The sequence below is a fragment of the Paroedura picta genome, chromosome 12 (assembly GCF_049243985.1).
Source record: "Paroedura picta isolate Pp20150507F chromosome 12, Ppicta_v3.0, whole genome shotgun sequence".
Lineage (NCBI taxonomy): Eukaryota > Metazoa > Chordata > Lepidosauria > Squamata > Gekkonidae > Paroedura > Paroedura picta.
Window position 1 is genome coordinate 45,879,668 of NC_135380.1, and position 14,511 is coordinate 45,894,178.

General features: G+C 49.0%; 1 protein-coding gene across 3 annotated transcripts in view; it reads left to right on the plus strand.

Annotated features, from left to right (window-relative positions):
• ASS1 (argininosuccinate synthase 1) overlaps positions 1-14,511 on the plus strand; it is a 151,307-nt gene that overhangs the window by 114,180 nt on the left and 22,616 nt on the right. For all 3 annotated transcript variants that reach the window (XM_077305234.1, XM_077305235.1, XM_077305236.1), the window contains one exon: positions 8,406-8,562. In XM_077305234.1, the coding sequence (XP_077161349.1) occupies positions 8,406-8,562 (157 nt within the window). The remainder of the gene's footprint in view (positions 1-8,405; positions 8,563-14,511) is intronic.

Consider the following 14,511-nt stretch of genomic DNA (forward strand, 5'->3'; position numbering starts at 1 on the left):
GAGAAAAAGAGAGGCTGCCAGCCTGGAGCCGACTGGGGCGGAGGGTTAAGAAAGCGGCTGTTATTTTTAATGCAGGGAGAAATGCCTGTGAGGCAATGGGTGTGGCGGGCAGCACAGAACAGGCTCTCCCAGGATCTTCGGGAACAAACACTGGGGGCCCCCATGCACCCCCAAAGAGGGCTCCTTAGGAACTGGTTAAGAAGGCGTGCCGGGGGGGGAGGCCTCAGCCTGTCTTGGATTGACACTGACGAGATCCAGGTTGGAAAATGGCTCCAGAGCCACCAATCTCTGTGGTCACCCTCTCAGGCTGACCGATTTCAAAGGAGGAGGAAGGGTGGCATGAAAATGTCAACCACACCCCAAGGAGCCCATGTCTCTGCAGGTGCCACTGCTGGACGGAGGTCAACCCAAGCAACTCTTGCCTTGGAAACACTAGAGAGAGTGTTGTGCTCCAGATGTGTCCCTAGAGACGCAAAACAAGCCCACAACCAAGAGACAGAGACAAGACTGCTACAATGAAGCATGAATTGGCAGGAAAATTCCCCTATTATGGCTGGGTGCCTAACAGGCACCCTCTGTCACCCTTCCCCTCCAGGTTGTATTATTGGAAGGATTATTAGGACTGGGATGAGTTTTGCTGCTACATCTTCCTCATGGGGTTTTGACTGTATTCTGTATTTGTTTTTATGCCAGTTTTATTGGGGTTTTATCCAGATGACTGTAACCTGCCACGAGCCTTTGGGGAGTGGTGGGCAATAAATTGAAATAATAACAACAATAACAATAATAACAACAATAATAATACCTACAGAAATCTCTTCAGACCACATGTCTCTTCATGTGACCAAATGCTCTCTTTACAAAAACTCCCTCTCCATGAAAAACTGGGATGTCAGAGGGAAATGTTTACTCCAGGGAAGCCTAGACTGCTCCCTGCCCTTCTAATTCTGTGTATGCTAGAAGGATTCAAGTGGTACAGGCCAACACAGGTGGAGTGAGAACTATGGATGCCAGCCTCCAGGTGGGACCTGGGGATCCCCTGGAATTTCAGCTCACCTCCAGACTCCAGTGATCAGTTCCCCTGGAGGAAAGGGCTGCTTGGGAGGGAGACTGAGGGATGCCAGCCTCCAGGCGGGACCTGGGGATTCCCTGGAATTCCAGCTTATCTCCAGACTCCAGCGATCAGTTCCCCTGGAGGAAAGGGCTGCTTGGGAGGGGGACGGAGGGATGCCAGCCTCCAGGTGGGGCCTGGAGATCCCCTGAAATTCCAGCTCATCTCCAGACTCCAGAGCTCAGTTCCCCTGGAGGAAAGGGCTGCTTGGGAGGGGGACGGAGGGATGCCAGCCTCCAGGTGGGGCCTGGGGATCCCCTGGAATTCCAGCTCATCTACAGACTACAGAGCTCAGTCCCCCTGGAGGAAAGGACTCCTTGGGAGGGGGACTGAGGGATGCCAGCCTCCAGGTGGGGCCTGGGGATCCCCTGGAATTCCACCTCATCTCCAGAATACAGAGATCAGTTCCCCTGGAGGAAAGGGCTGCTTGGGAGGGGGACTGAGGGATGCCAGCCTCCAGGTGGGGCCTGGGGATCCCCTGGAATTCCAGCTCATCTCCAGACTCCAGAGCTCAGTTCCCCTGGAGGAAAGGGCTGCTTGGGAGGATAAATACACTGAGGCCCTGTTTTCCCCAAGCTCCATCCTCAAATCTCCAGCAGTTTTCCAGCCCTATCCCCTATTGCCTTTCAGTGACCAGAGAGGATCTGGCAACCCCAAAAGAGTGCAGTCATTTAATCCAATTCTAGCAGGGCAGAAGGGTATGTGTGAGTGTTGTCTTTTGAAACCAGTCACTGTAGTCCAGCAAGGAAAACTAATACCTGCGCACACACCAAAAGATTACGGAGGAAATGGCTTGATCACCAAAAGACAGTTCATGGATGAAAGGTCTTCCTTTAATTCATTCCCAAACTTTGGCATGTTTAATTAACAGCAGAGGGATGATGGCTAAAAAGGGCTTGTGGCATCGGCCTCTCTGCTCCTTGTGATCCCCACAAGTGTTCTCAGCCAGTCAGATGTTAGAGTGGGGCTCCTCGGGAGCAAGGAGGAGGAGGCATCAGGATCACTGACTAGCTGGGATTCGACAACAGGATTGACCCCCTCCCTCACCACCAAACAGCAGTGGGGTCTGCATTCTTCTATTTTTGCATGGATGGCTCATCTATGTGCCTGAATGTGTTCATGAACACAGATGAAGCTGTCTTTAACGTCCATCAAGGTTAGTATTGCCAACTCAGTCTGGCTGCAGCTATCCCTGATCTCAGGTCGACATCTTTCTCATCACGTCCTACCTGGTCTTTTCCCAGGACCTTCTGTACGCCAAGCAGAGGCTCTCCCGTTGAGCCATTGGTCCCTCCCTTGCTTCCAAGGCTCCCTTGGTGCAGTTTCCACTCTGATCTGGAGAGCCTAGGGTAGCTCCATTTTGTCCACTCTCAGAAGCCAAATTGTGTCAGCTCAGCTCACTGCTTGGATGTAAAATCACCCGGGAAGGCCAGGGTGGCTCGCCTGAACATCTCTTGCCTTGAAAACCCAACATCGCGGCCATAAGCTGGAGTTTTCACTGCATGTCCACATCTGCTGCAGGCAGCTTCTCCCCCAGGAAACGTTTTTCTTGGCAGCCGGGGGATAGCATGGGGAGCATAGGGTGTCACAATGGGGAGGGGGCCTGGCCAACGAGCTGCTTATCTCTGTGTCAGCAGCCGTGGCAGCGCCAGGGCTGGGTCAGGCTAGCTATCAATGCCCAGGAGCTTGATATTCCAGCAACTGACTGTTAGGCCTCTGGGGACTAGGGTTCCCAATCTCCAGCTGGTAGCTATAGATCTCCTGGGATTTCAGTTGATCTTCAGGAGATAGGGATCCATTCCCCCAGAGAAAATGGCTGTTTTTGAAGGTGAACATTGGAATCCCTCTCCGAACCCTACCCTCCAACGTTCTCCCAGAATTTCCCAGAGCTGGCAACCCTATGTGCAGTCTGGAAATCAGTTGGGATTCCAAGAATTCTTCATGCTCCACCTGGAGATTGGCAACATTACCTGACCTGAACACCTTTGAGGGAAAGGGCATCTGGAATAATTCTGGTGACTGTTGTGAGGGGAGAACCTCTAACACCTTCTTTGAGCCCTCCTCATGCGGCTGCTGGATGGATACGGTGGGGCCAATGAGGCACCAAATGTGCATCCTTGCCTAGACAGAGCTCTACATCTCACACCCCCAAACAGCTTGAGGGGGAGGAGGTGAAGCCCAAGTCTTTTGTGGCAGGGGATTGTGTGGGAAGCAAAATCAGTCCAAGAGGATACAGGGTTTCCTGACTGTCATCCAAAGACCACATATTTGTCTGTCCTGGATGCCTCCCAAACAGGCAGCAGGTTTGCAGATATTGTAATTAGGCCTGAAGAAGAGGGGGACAGCCACTGAATGTGGTAGAGAGACATTCCTCCACACTTTCAATCCACTGAATGCTCTTTGCAACTCAATTTTATTGTGTGAAATGGCGAGATCCACTTGCAAACAGTGCTGGGAGTGGCTTGAAAATATATTACTGTGTGGAAGTGCAGGTGTTTGTCCTTGCCCACAGAAAGCAGCTGGAACAGTTAAATGTGTGCCACCATAATGTTCATTTTTATATAAAGACATGCATTCCTTAACATGCCACGTCAGTTTTATCTGACTTTTCAGGAAGATCCAATAGTGTTTATATGTCCCTTTCCTCTCTAGTTGCTCCAAATAACCCTCTTTAAGCTGGCCAAATATTATGCTTTGCTTAGTTCAATAAGGAAGCGCCTGGTTAAGTCTTTTAATTAACTGGACACACAAAATTTGGTTTGTAACAAGATTATGATTCTACCGTATGTGCCGATTTCCTTTTATGCGTTGCTGACTGCTGATTATATTATTGCCCATCTAGGATTGTAATAAAATTATGCAAGTAAATTACGTTAAGTGAGCAATTGCCTGTGCAGGCAGGTGAGTGATGAAGCCAGCTGGGGATGCCATGTGCACTCAGGGCTCCCCTCTGGTCTCCTGAAAAATGCAAGGATTGGAGGGGGCGGGGGGGGGTCAGGAAACAGCGGTCCAGGCAAGGCTTGTGCCTGAGTTAGGACCTGCACAGGTGGAGGAACCAGGCCAGAATCAGGAATTGCAAGGGATGAATGTGTTAGAGGTAGCAGGGTCAGGAAGTTAGAAGGTCAGCCTAGGACCTGTCTCACCCCTCTACCGGGGGACCTCACTAGGTGACCTGGACCTGTTATACAAGCCACCTCCAGGGTTGCTTATGGGAGGATACAATGGAGGTGAGGAGAATTATGTAAACCACTGTTGTGGGGAAAGGGAGACTAGAAAGGAAGTAAATAATAAAGATTAGGACCACATGGAAGCCCCTTGGGCCGACATGTCACTGGATCCTTGATGATCGGGGAGATGTAATTCTGCCTTCTGGCCACACACACTGATGGTGCTGGAGGACAAGGGATGCCAGGTCAGCAGCCCCCTTTGCTATTCCACTGGTGCAGAGCACTGCTGCCTGGTTCAGGTATTTCAAACGCCCTGATGCCCTACACCAAGAGAAATGTCTCTGCATCTGAAAGGGGAACATGATGTAGCACTAAGTATTTTGCACATCATAATAATGCCTATAGACCACAACCATGAGTCAGATCCATGTACATGTGCAGATAATTTTGGAGGGCAGCTGTGTTAGTCGGGAGCATAACACGTAGACTGGAGTCCAGAAGCACCTGAAAGAACAACAAGAGTTGCACAGTGTGAGCTTTTGAGAAGCAAAGCTCCCTTTGAGAGCCAGCTTGGTGTAGTGCAGGGGTAGTCAAACTACGGCCCTCCAGATGTCTATGGACTACAATTCCCATGAGCTCCTTCCAGCGAACACTGGCAGGGGCTCATGGGAATTGTAGTCCATAGACATCTGGAGGGCCGCAGTTTGACCACCCCTGGTGTAGTGGTTAGGAGTGCAGACTTCTAATCTGGCGAGCCGGGTTTGATTTTCCAATCCTCCTCCACATGCAGCCAATTGGGTGACCTTGGGCTCGCCACAGCACTGATAGAGCTGTTCTGACTGAACATTAATCTCAGGGCTCTCTCAGCCTCCCCTCCCTCACAGGGTGTCTGTTGTGGAGAGAGGAAAGGGAAGGTGATTGTAAGCCGCTTTGAGACTCCTTTGGGTAGAGAAAAGCGGCATATAAGAACCAACACTTCTTCTTCCTCCTTCATCAGACAGGACAGAAGGCAGCATGTGAGAAGGCTGAAACATACAGGGCCCTGAGGGAATATGTTTTGCATCTAGGGTAGCCCACACACGGCTATCAGGGAAGCCTGCTTGTCTCACCCCCTACAGTCCAGAGAACCAGTGTGGTGTCATGGCTAAGAGTGGCAACCTCAAATCTGGAGAGCTGGCTTCAATTCCCTGCTCCTCCTCCACATGAAGCCTGCTGGGGGACCACTCACCATGCTTTCTCTCTGAGCTTGCTCACAAGGTGCCTGTTGTGGAGAGAGAAAAGGAAGGCAGTTGTCAGTCGCTTTGACTCCTTGCAGTAGAAGAAAGTGGGGTCTAAAAGCCTACCCCTCCTCTTCATCTTCTTCTCACTTGCCTTCCTGCCATCGCAGATTCTGTCTTCCTCCCAGAGGGGAGCTGACAAAAGCAGCTGTCCCCATAGCAGCACTCGTCAGTGGAGGGAAAGATGAGATGGGTATCCTGGCTTGAATGAGAGCTCTCAGTTACTTGAGAAATGAAAGAGACAGGAAAGGTGAGCCTACCTGGGACATATGGGTCCTGATGGCCCAGCCCGATAAGGACCCTCGGGTCACAGCTTCAGCATGATACAAAAGCTGGCCAGCCCAGCAAGGGCTCCCATCCAATCCATCTTGTTTCTGCCAGTGTCGGGAATCCAGGCAAAGCATTGCAGTGACCAGTGAGAAAGTCTGTTTCTAAGGTAACTTCGGTTTCTAAGGTAACTTCTTACTGCTAAAGAGAAGCAGCTCCCTTTCTCTGGCAATGGGCTTCCCCCCTTGGAGGCCTTATTTCTCTCCTGCAGATCTGTCTCTGGACCACTCCAGCTCTCTTTTCTTTGGCTTTAGCCAGGCTTGGGCAATGAAGGGTCACACCGAGTTCTCTGGTTCTGTCGTGTCTCAGGGAGGCTTCTGCAAGTGAGGGGGAGGACACCTCCATGCTTTTAACCCTCTCCCCCCACACCTGTTGCCTGCCTGGTTTCAGGTGGCCCCAGATGGTCTTGGGTAATGTTATCTGTGTAATAGCTAATTCCCCAAGTCCGCTCTCTTTGTCAGTCTTTCCAGAGAACACAATGGAGGGACAGAAGCCAAGGCCCAGGCTGTGCTGAACAAGGCAGGAGGGAAGAAGGGAGGCGGGTGGTGAGTTGGAGCCATGTTTCCGGCACTTTCCAAGAGGGCTCAACTGGGGAACCGGAGAAGGGATAATGAGCAGGAAAGTGGAAAAGTGGAAAAGGCAGGTGGGGACAGAAACAACTGGAATGCAAAGACTCCACTCAGCACCCAGGTACCGTTAACATGACTGGCAGCCAAACATTCTGGAGGGTCTGGCCCAGGCCTTCAGTTGCATCTTCGAAAACAGAAATTCCAAGGCTCTGAAATCTGATGGGAGGGGAGTGATTTAGCCCCTTTGCTTTACTTATAGGCCTTTGTGAAACCAGATGCTGAACGAGCAGGCCCATCAGCCTGACCCAACAAGAAGGCCTGTTAGGCTTGTCTTGCTTGGAATCATAGAATCATACAATCATAGAGTTGGAAAGGGCCATACAGGCCATCTAGTCGAACCCCCTGCTCAACGCAGGATCAGCCCTAAGCATCCTAAAGCATCCAAGAGAAGTGTGTATCCAACCTTTGCTTGAAGACTGCCAGTGAGGGGGAGCTCACCACCACCTTAGGCAGCCTACCACGGCTGAACTACTCTCTGTGAAATTTTTTTCCTGATATCTAGCTTATATCATTGTAGTTTAAACCCATTACTGCGCGTCCTTTCCTCTGCAGCCAACAGGAACAGCATCCTGCCCTCCTCCAAGTGACAACCTTTCAAATACTTAAAGAGGGCTATCATGTCCCCTCTCAACCTCCTTTTCTCCAGGCTGAACATTCCCAAGTCCCTCGTCCTATCTTCATAGGGCTTGGTCCCTTGGCCCCAGATCATCCTCGTCGCTCTCCTCTGTACCCTTTCAATTTTATCTACGTCCTTCTTGAAGTGAGGCCTCCAGAACTGCACACAGTACTCCAAGTGTGGTCTGACCAGTGCCATATACAATGGGACTATGACATCTTGTGATTTTGATGTGATGCCCCTGTTGATACAGCCCAAAATGGCATTCGCCTTTTTTACCGCTGCATCACACTGCATCACATCCTTTTGTGGCAGCCATAAACCCTAATTCCTTGGGTTCTTTTTAAAAGACGTGATTTGAATGATGGGGTGAGGGGGCTTGATTTAATCATGAATCCTACAGGCATTATGAGAAGAAGGAGAAGCTTGAATCTCTTTTGGACTTTCCTTTTTGCTCCCAAATGCTTGGGTTGGGAGATGAGGGCTGCCTCTAAGTGAATCTTGAGCTGACTTTGGCTGTGTCAGGCTCTTAGTTCAACCAACTCGGGATTGCTGGGAGCTGCTATTCAGGTTCTCAAACTGAGACAGGCACACTTTGTCTGGGGGGGGGCATGGTGATTCTGGTGACTGGAAAGCTTATCTATCTATCTATCTATCTATCTATCTATCTATCTATCTATCTATCTATCTATCTATCTATCTATCTATCTATCTATCTATCTATCTATCTATCTATCTATCTATCTATCTATCTATCTATCTATCTATCTATCTATCTATCTATCTATCATTTATTCGATTTCTTTCCTGCCACTCCCACAACTGGCTCATGGCAGATGTCCAATAAAACCACCAGTAAAACCCCATTAAAATGGACAACAAAATCACAATAAAATCAGAGCAACATGGCTGTAATGCCTCCAAACTCCCCCCCCCCAAACCTACCTCTACCATTTGAGGCTTCTGTCCCATCTGAGGCCATTGAAAGAGGGAGCAGAGCCTTTTCCATGGTGGGCCCCTCCCCATGGGGGCCACCATGGGGGCTGATGGTGGCCTTCCTTTAGTCATCACCCTTTACAGCCCAGATGCTCCAGTGCACTCCCGTGTGGCTTTATAGAAGAGGCTCATAATGGCAAACATTGCTTTTCCTTTCATCCAGAAAAGCTTCTTGGGAACTGACCATTGCCCAGGCACACCGAGGGGAAACCACCATCTGGCATGCACCCTGCAAATCCACAGTACCACAGTCAGCTCTGGCCTTTCTTTCCTCCCCTGTAGGTTTCTGGTGCAGCCCAGAGTGTGCCTATGTCCGCCACTGCATTGCCCAATCCCAGGATTCTGTGGATGGAATAGTTCGGGTATCCGTCTTCAAGGGACAGGCCTATGTTTTGAGCAGAGAGTCCCACCAGTCTTTGTACAATGAGGAGCTTGTAAGGTAAGCATCAGGCTTCCTACTCCGTAAAGATTTATGGTTATTGAACACTTTTTAATACAGCATCTTCCATGTGCAGCAGCAGCAGAAATTGGCTTAGCTCCTGGGTCTGTGCTGAGAGTGGGTGTATAGCTAGGGCTCCCCCAGCCTGGGTAGACACTCTGACCACGGTGCACTATTATTGGCTCTGTCCATTGATGGCTACTAGATATGGTGGCTAAAGGGAATCTCCACATGCAGAAGCATTAAGCCTCTGAATCCCAGAGCCAGGATGCAACCTCAGGGGAAAGCCTTGGCTTCTGTGCCCTGTTGTTGGCCCTGCAGAGGAAATGGTTGGCCATGGTGTGAGGCAGGATGCTGGACTAGAATGACTTCTAGTCTGATCCAGCAGTGCTCTTCTGATGTTCTTATCAGGGGAAGGTCTCAGCCTCTTTGCCCTGTTGTTGGCCCTCAGGGGAACTGGTTGACCCCTGTGTGAAACAAGATGTTGGACTAGATGCACCCTCACTGGTCTGATCCGGCAGGGCTGATGTTCTCAGAGCAAGCAGCTGGGATATGAATTAACTCTCTGTGAGAAACAGCTATCTATAATTGTCCTGCTGGATCAGAACATTTAGTTTAGGGTAGGATTTGCACATTGATGGATATTGTGCCATTGGGAATAATTTACATCTGAGTTATCTCATAAAATCCAGGAGCCCAGTAACCACAATAACACAATATCCAATGATCTCCGGATCCAAGCAACCATTCTGTTTTCAACTCTGCTTGGCCAAATGCCTCTGGAAGTCCAGAAACAGGACAGGAAGGCAATAACCTGTAGCTCCCTAATAGGTGGAACTGGCAGGTATACTCACTCTGAACATGGAGGTTCCATTTGGAGATAGCCAATGTGGAACGGTGTGGTGGTTAAGAGTGGCAGCTTCTGGGAATTCCTTCCAATATATCTAGTGTATTGCAATTTTGCCCTATGCACCCAAGACTCCAAGATCTTGTTAACTTTGCAATGGGTGTGTTCATCCACCTAGACAAGAATCAGTGCATCACGTGCTGCATGCTATCAGGTTCAGGAGCGCATAGGAGCAGGCTGCAATGGAAAACAGGATGCATATTTTTGTAAGTCTTAGGAAGAGAAAGTTCAACCATAATGTCATTAATCAGATGAGCTGTTGGCAGTAGAGATGCTCAGTAGACATATACCTTTGGTCCCCTACCTTCCAGGGTGGCTCAGGGAGTCACTTTTTGTCTGGCTGGAGTTTATATTTGGTCTTAGCTGCCTCAAGGATGGCAACAATCTCAGGCCAGGCATGTTGGATTTGGACAGTCCAAGTCTTCAAATCTAGGGGACTGTCAGAGCCAGGATCCCAGCTGGGGGTGGCCTGGACATTCATGCCATAGATGATCTCAAAGTGGGGCATGCCAATGCTAGCATGAACTGAATTATTATATGCAAATTCTGTGAACAGGAGTAAGACAATCCAGTCATCCTGTTGGTAATTAATGAAACACTGGAAGTACTGTTCAAGAACCTGATTCACCCTTTCTGTTAAGCCATTGGACTCTGGATGGTAGCCCAAGTTTAAGGCTTGCTCCACCCCCAACATTTTCAAGAGTTCCTTCCAGTATTTGGCAACAAATTGAGTTCCTCTGTCGGAAATGGCATTGCGGGGGAGACCATGTAATCTGGACAAAGAGGGAGGTTTCTGGGCTGTGGGAAGGGCTGGGCACAGTACGAAATGGGCTTGTTTGGAAAACAGGTCAACCACCACCCAAAACACAGTTTTCCCCTGTCTAGGAGACAGGTCCATGATAAAGTTCATGGACATGTCTTGCCAGGGAGCAGCCGGGGTCTCCAACGGCTGCAGCAGACTCCGTGGTTTTCTCCCCATCCGCTTGGCAGCAAGTCATGTGGGACAGCCCTGAACGTAGCTTTCCATATCCTTGCATAGGGAGCTAAAATGCCCCACCACCCGAGAATCATGGCACAGTTTCAAAACCTCAGGGCAAGAGGTGGTGGGAAAGTTTAGTTCCCTTGAACAACCCCTCCCTCTTTACCAAGTCCATGCGGAATTCCTCATCCCCCCCCCCAGGTCCTTCTGGAGCCAGCAAGTGGGAGGTGGGGTGGGTGTGGATGGTTCCACCTTAGTTGTCTGGCTGTGTGTCACTGCTAGGAGACCCAGGTGGGCAGGTGAGAACACAGACTAGCTCAATTTAGCACTCCTGTTGTGGGAGTCAGGACAAAGTGTCAGCCAGAAAGTACTTGAGAGAAAATGAGAACCTAAAGACAAACTCCACCCACTGGATCTGTTTAGGAGAGAGCTTCCACGTTTTCCTGAGGGCTTGTAAATTCTTGTGGTCTGTCCGAACCTTAAATGGTTCTGTACAGCCCTCCAACCAGTGCTGCCAAGCTGTAAGAGCTTTATGGCATCTGTGTCCTTCTCCTGAATAGCTCAGTTCCTCTCAGTATCACTAAACGTTTTTGGACAGGTAAGTGCAGGGATGCAATGCCCATCCTCCCTCTACTGGAGGAGAGTCACCCCATAGCCATTTGAAACAACTTGTACCATGAAGGGTTTCCCTGGGTTGTCATGATGGAATTATTTTAATTCATCGAAAGCTCATTAGCACTTGGCAGACCACTGTAATCAAGCCCCAGGATGGCTAGCACCCACCCAGACCCCTTTTGTTTACAACAGGCCCGTCAAGGGGAGGGATACTTGGGCAAAATTCACCAGGAAGTCATGATAGAAATATACAAAGTCCAAGAAAGTTTGCAGCTGCCACCTGGTATGGGGTGCGCCCAACCCAACACAGTCTGGACCTTGATGGGATACATGCCCAGGGCCTGCGGGGATACTCAGTAACCCAAGAAGTCCAGGCACTCCTTGAGGAATTCATACTTGGACAACTTGGCGTAAAGGCTGTTGTTGCACAGCTGCTTGAGCACGTCCCTGACCAGGCGAATGTGCTCATCCATGGTCTTGAATCATAGAATCATAGAGTTGGAAGGGGCCATACAGGCCATCTAGTCCAACCCCCTGCTCAACGCAGGATCAGCCCAAAGCATCCTAAAGCAATATCTTACAACATCATCCAAATAAACTAAGACTTATACAGCACCTCATCAATAAGGTTCATAAATTCACTGGGTGTGCCACAGAGCCTGAAAGGCATCACCAAGTACTTGAACTGCCCCAAGGGGGTATTAAAGGTGGTGAGATACTTCTGCCCTTCCTTTAGTCTCACTCTGCTCTATGCTTCCCTAAGGTCCAGCTTGGTAAACACATTTCCTAAGCCCAACTGCCCCAATAAGCCCTTAATGAGCAGCTACCTCCAGCATGCCTGCACAGGGGGTAGTCGTTTGAGGTTAAGATGGCATTAAGTCCCTGGTAGTCTGTGCTTAATTGCAAGGTATCCTCCTTTATCTTGGTGAACAGCAGCAGTGCAGCCATGCTGGAGGTAGCTGGTTGAGTAAAACCCCTGGCCAAGTTCTTATCCAAGAATTTTCTGAGCTCCTCCATCTCCCTCAGGTTATGGAGTGAATTTAAGCCTTAGGCAGGGGCTCCCCCGGCTTCAGTTCAATTGCACAATCAGTTTTATGATGGGGAGGAAGCCTGTTACATTCTGTATCTGCAAAAATCTCTCGTAGGTCCTGATATTCTTTGGGTAACACATTCAGTTCCTGCACACTCAACCCCACTCTTTCTGTCCCTATGCGGTTTAGAGGAAGCTGTTGTTCCAAGAGACACCTAGGGGGTGGGGGTGGCATCTCTTTCTTGGTGGTAGCTCTGGAACCCGTGTCACCCTTGTCAAATGGCATGGTGGTTGAACAAGGGACATGGGTCCAAAAAAAGGATTTCAGACAATCTGTAAGGTTTCTGCAAATTGCCCAATACACAAATCTCTGACATGGTGCAAAAGCAAATGAGTTAACCTAAATAATTTCTTGTCAAAACTGAGGCAAAGCAATATGGGTTTAGCATATATTTGAACCCCCTTCCATGAGAACCCAGGAAATACATGAAATCTTCAAACCATCATGATTATCCAAGGATGTTCAAGGACGCTCATCCACATTCCAGGAGCCAGGCAGAGATAAATGTGTGTGTGGGGGGGGGGGGGAGGTATGAAGGCAGAGAGAACCAGAGCAGGCAATACAGGAAATTAGCATAGGCACAAATTCCTAACATCTACACTTCTAACATTTACTAAAATATATGGCAGAAGTCTGCCCCTTCTGATACAGTCCTGTCAGAGCTCTCTCAGCCTCACCTACCTCACAGGGGAGAAGAATAGAAGGCAATTTAAAGCTATTTGGAGACTCCTTTGGGTAGTGAGAAGTGTCTTCTTCTTGGCTACCATGTGTATTCCCCCTCAGACCTCACAAAGGAGCTTTCTCTTGGTTAATTTCCCCCCAGTTAAAACCTGTTTCCACACCCAGTTACAACTGGGGCAACATTTCGTATCTCTGTTGAGGGACAGTAAAGAGGGCAATGATTCTGAGGTCCACGTTCACAATCAAATTGCATTTTTAAAAATGCTGAACTTGCAGAGTTTGTTGGGATTAGTTTCTAATTTTATTTCGTAATAATTTATGTATCATTTATTTATTTATTACATTTGTATACTGCCGTCCCCTAAGTCTCAGGACCGTTGACACAGAACTAATCAGAACAATACATTGAACTCAGTGATTATGATGAATGAAAGGTAACAGTAATAATAACAACAAACAGAGAAATAACATTCTAACATAGTGAACGATCTAACAGGCCCATGGTTGGTCATATCTGCTGCCTGGGTTTAAGGGAGGGAGGTTCAGGGGCCCAGTAGATGTTTGATTCTGTTCAACTTCAACCAAATACCTGGTGGAGGTATTTGCAGACCCTGTGAAATTGTTTTAGTTCTGTTAGGGCCCTGATCTCCACTGGGAGTTCATTCCACCAGGTGGGGGCCAGGACAGAGAAGTCTCTGGCCCTGGTTGAAGTCAAGTGGGCTTCCTTCGGACCAGGGATCACTAGCTGGTTGGAGGTGGCAGAGCACAGAACTCTTTGAAGTGTATAGGCAGACAGACAGTCCTTCAAGTACACTGGACCCAGACCACGTATGGATTTGAAGGTAATTACCAAGACCTTAAGTCTGATCCTAGAGCCTCTTGTCACGCAGAGTGGTAAGGCAGCCGTCTGAAAGCTTTGCCCATGAGGCTGGGAGTTCAATCCCAGCAGCCGGCTCAAGGTCAACTCAGCCTTCCATCCTTCCGAGGTCGGTAAAATGAGTACCCAGCTTGCTGGGGGGTAAACGGTAATGACTGGGGAAGGCACTGGCAAACCACCCTGTATTGAGTCTGCCATGAAAACGCTAGAGGGCGTCACCCCAAGGGTCAGACATGACGCGGTGCTTGCACAGGGGATACCTTTACCTTTATCTTTAAGTCTGATCCAGAATTCGACTGGTAGCCAGTGCAGTTGTTGAAGGATGGGCCGGATGTGGGACCTCCATGGTGTTCTGTGAAGACCCAGGCCACTGCATTCTAGACCACTTGCAGTTTCTGGATCAAAATTAAGGGCAAGCCTGTGTAGAGCGAGTTGCAGAAGTCTAGCCTAGAATCACAGAATCATAGAATTATAGAATAATAGAGTTGAAAGTTGGGTCATCTAGTCCAACCCCCTGCACTATGCAGGACACTCACATCCCAATCGCTCATCTACTGTAACCTGCCACCCCTTTGCCTTCACAGAATCAGCCTCTCCATCAGATGGCTATCTAGCCTCTGTTTAAAAATTTCCAAAGATGGAGAACCCACCCCTTCCTGAGGAAGCCTGTGACCATCACATGGATCACTGTGGCTAGGTGTTCTGGGGAAACTTTATGAAAATCCCCAGATGATTATGAGCATTTTGCCAATGTGATACTATGAGTACTATTATGACAATATATTGGAAGAGCAACCAC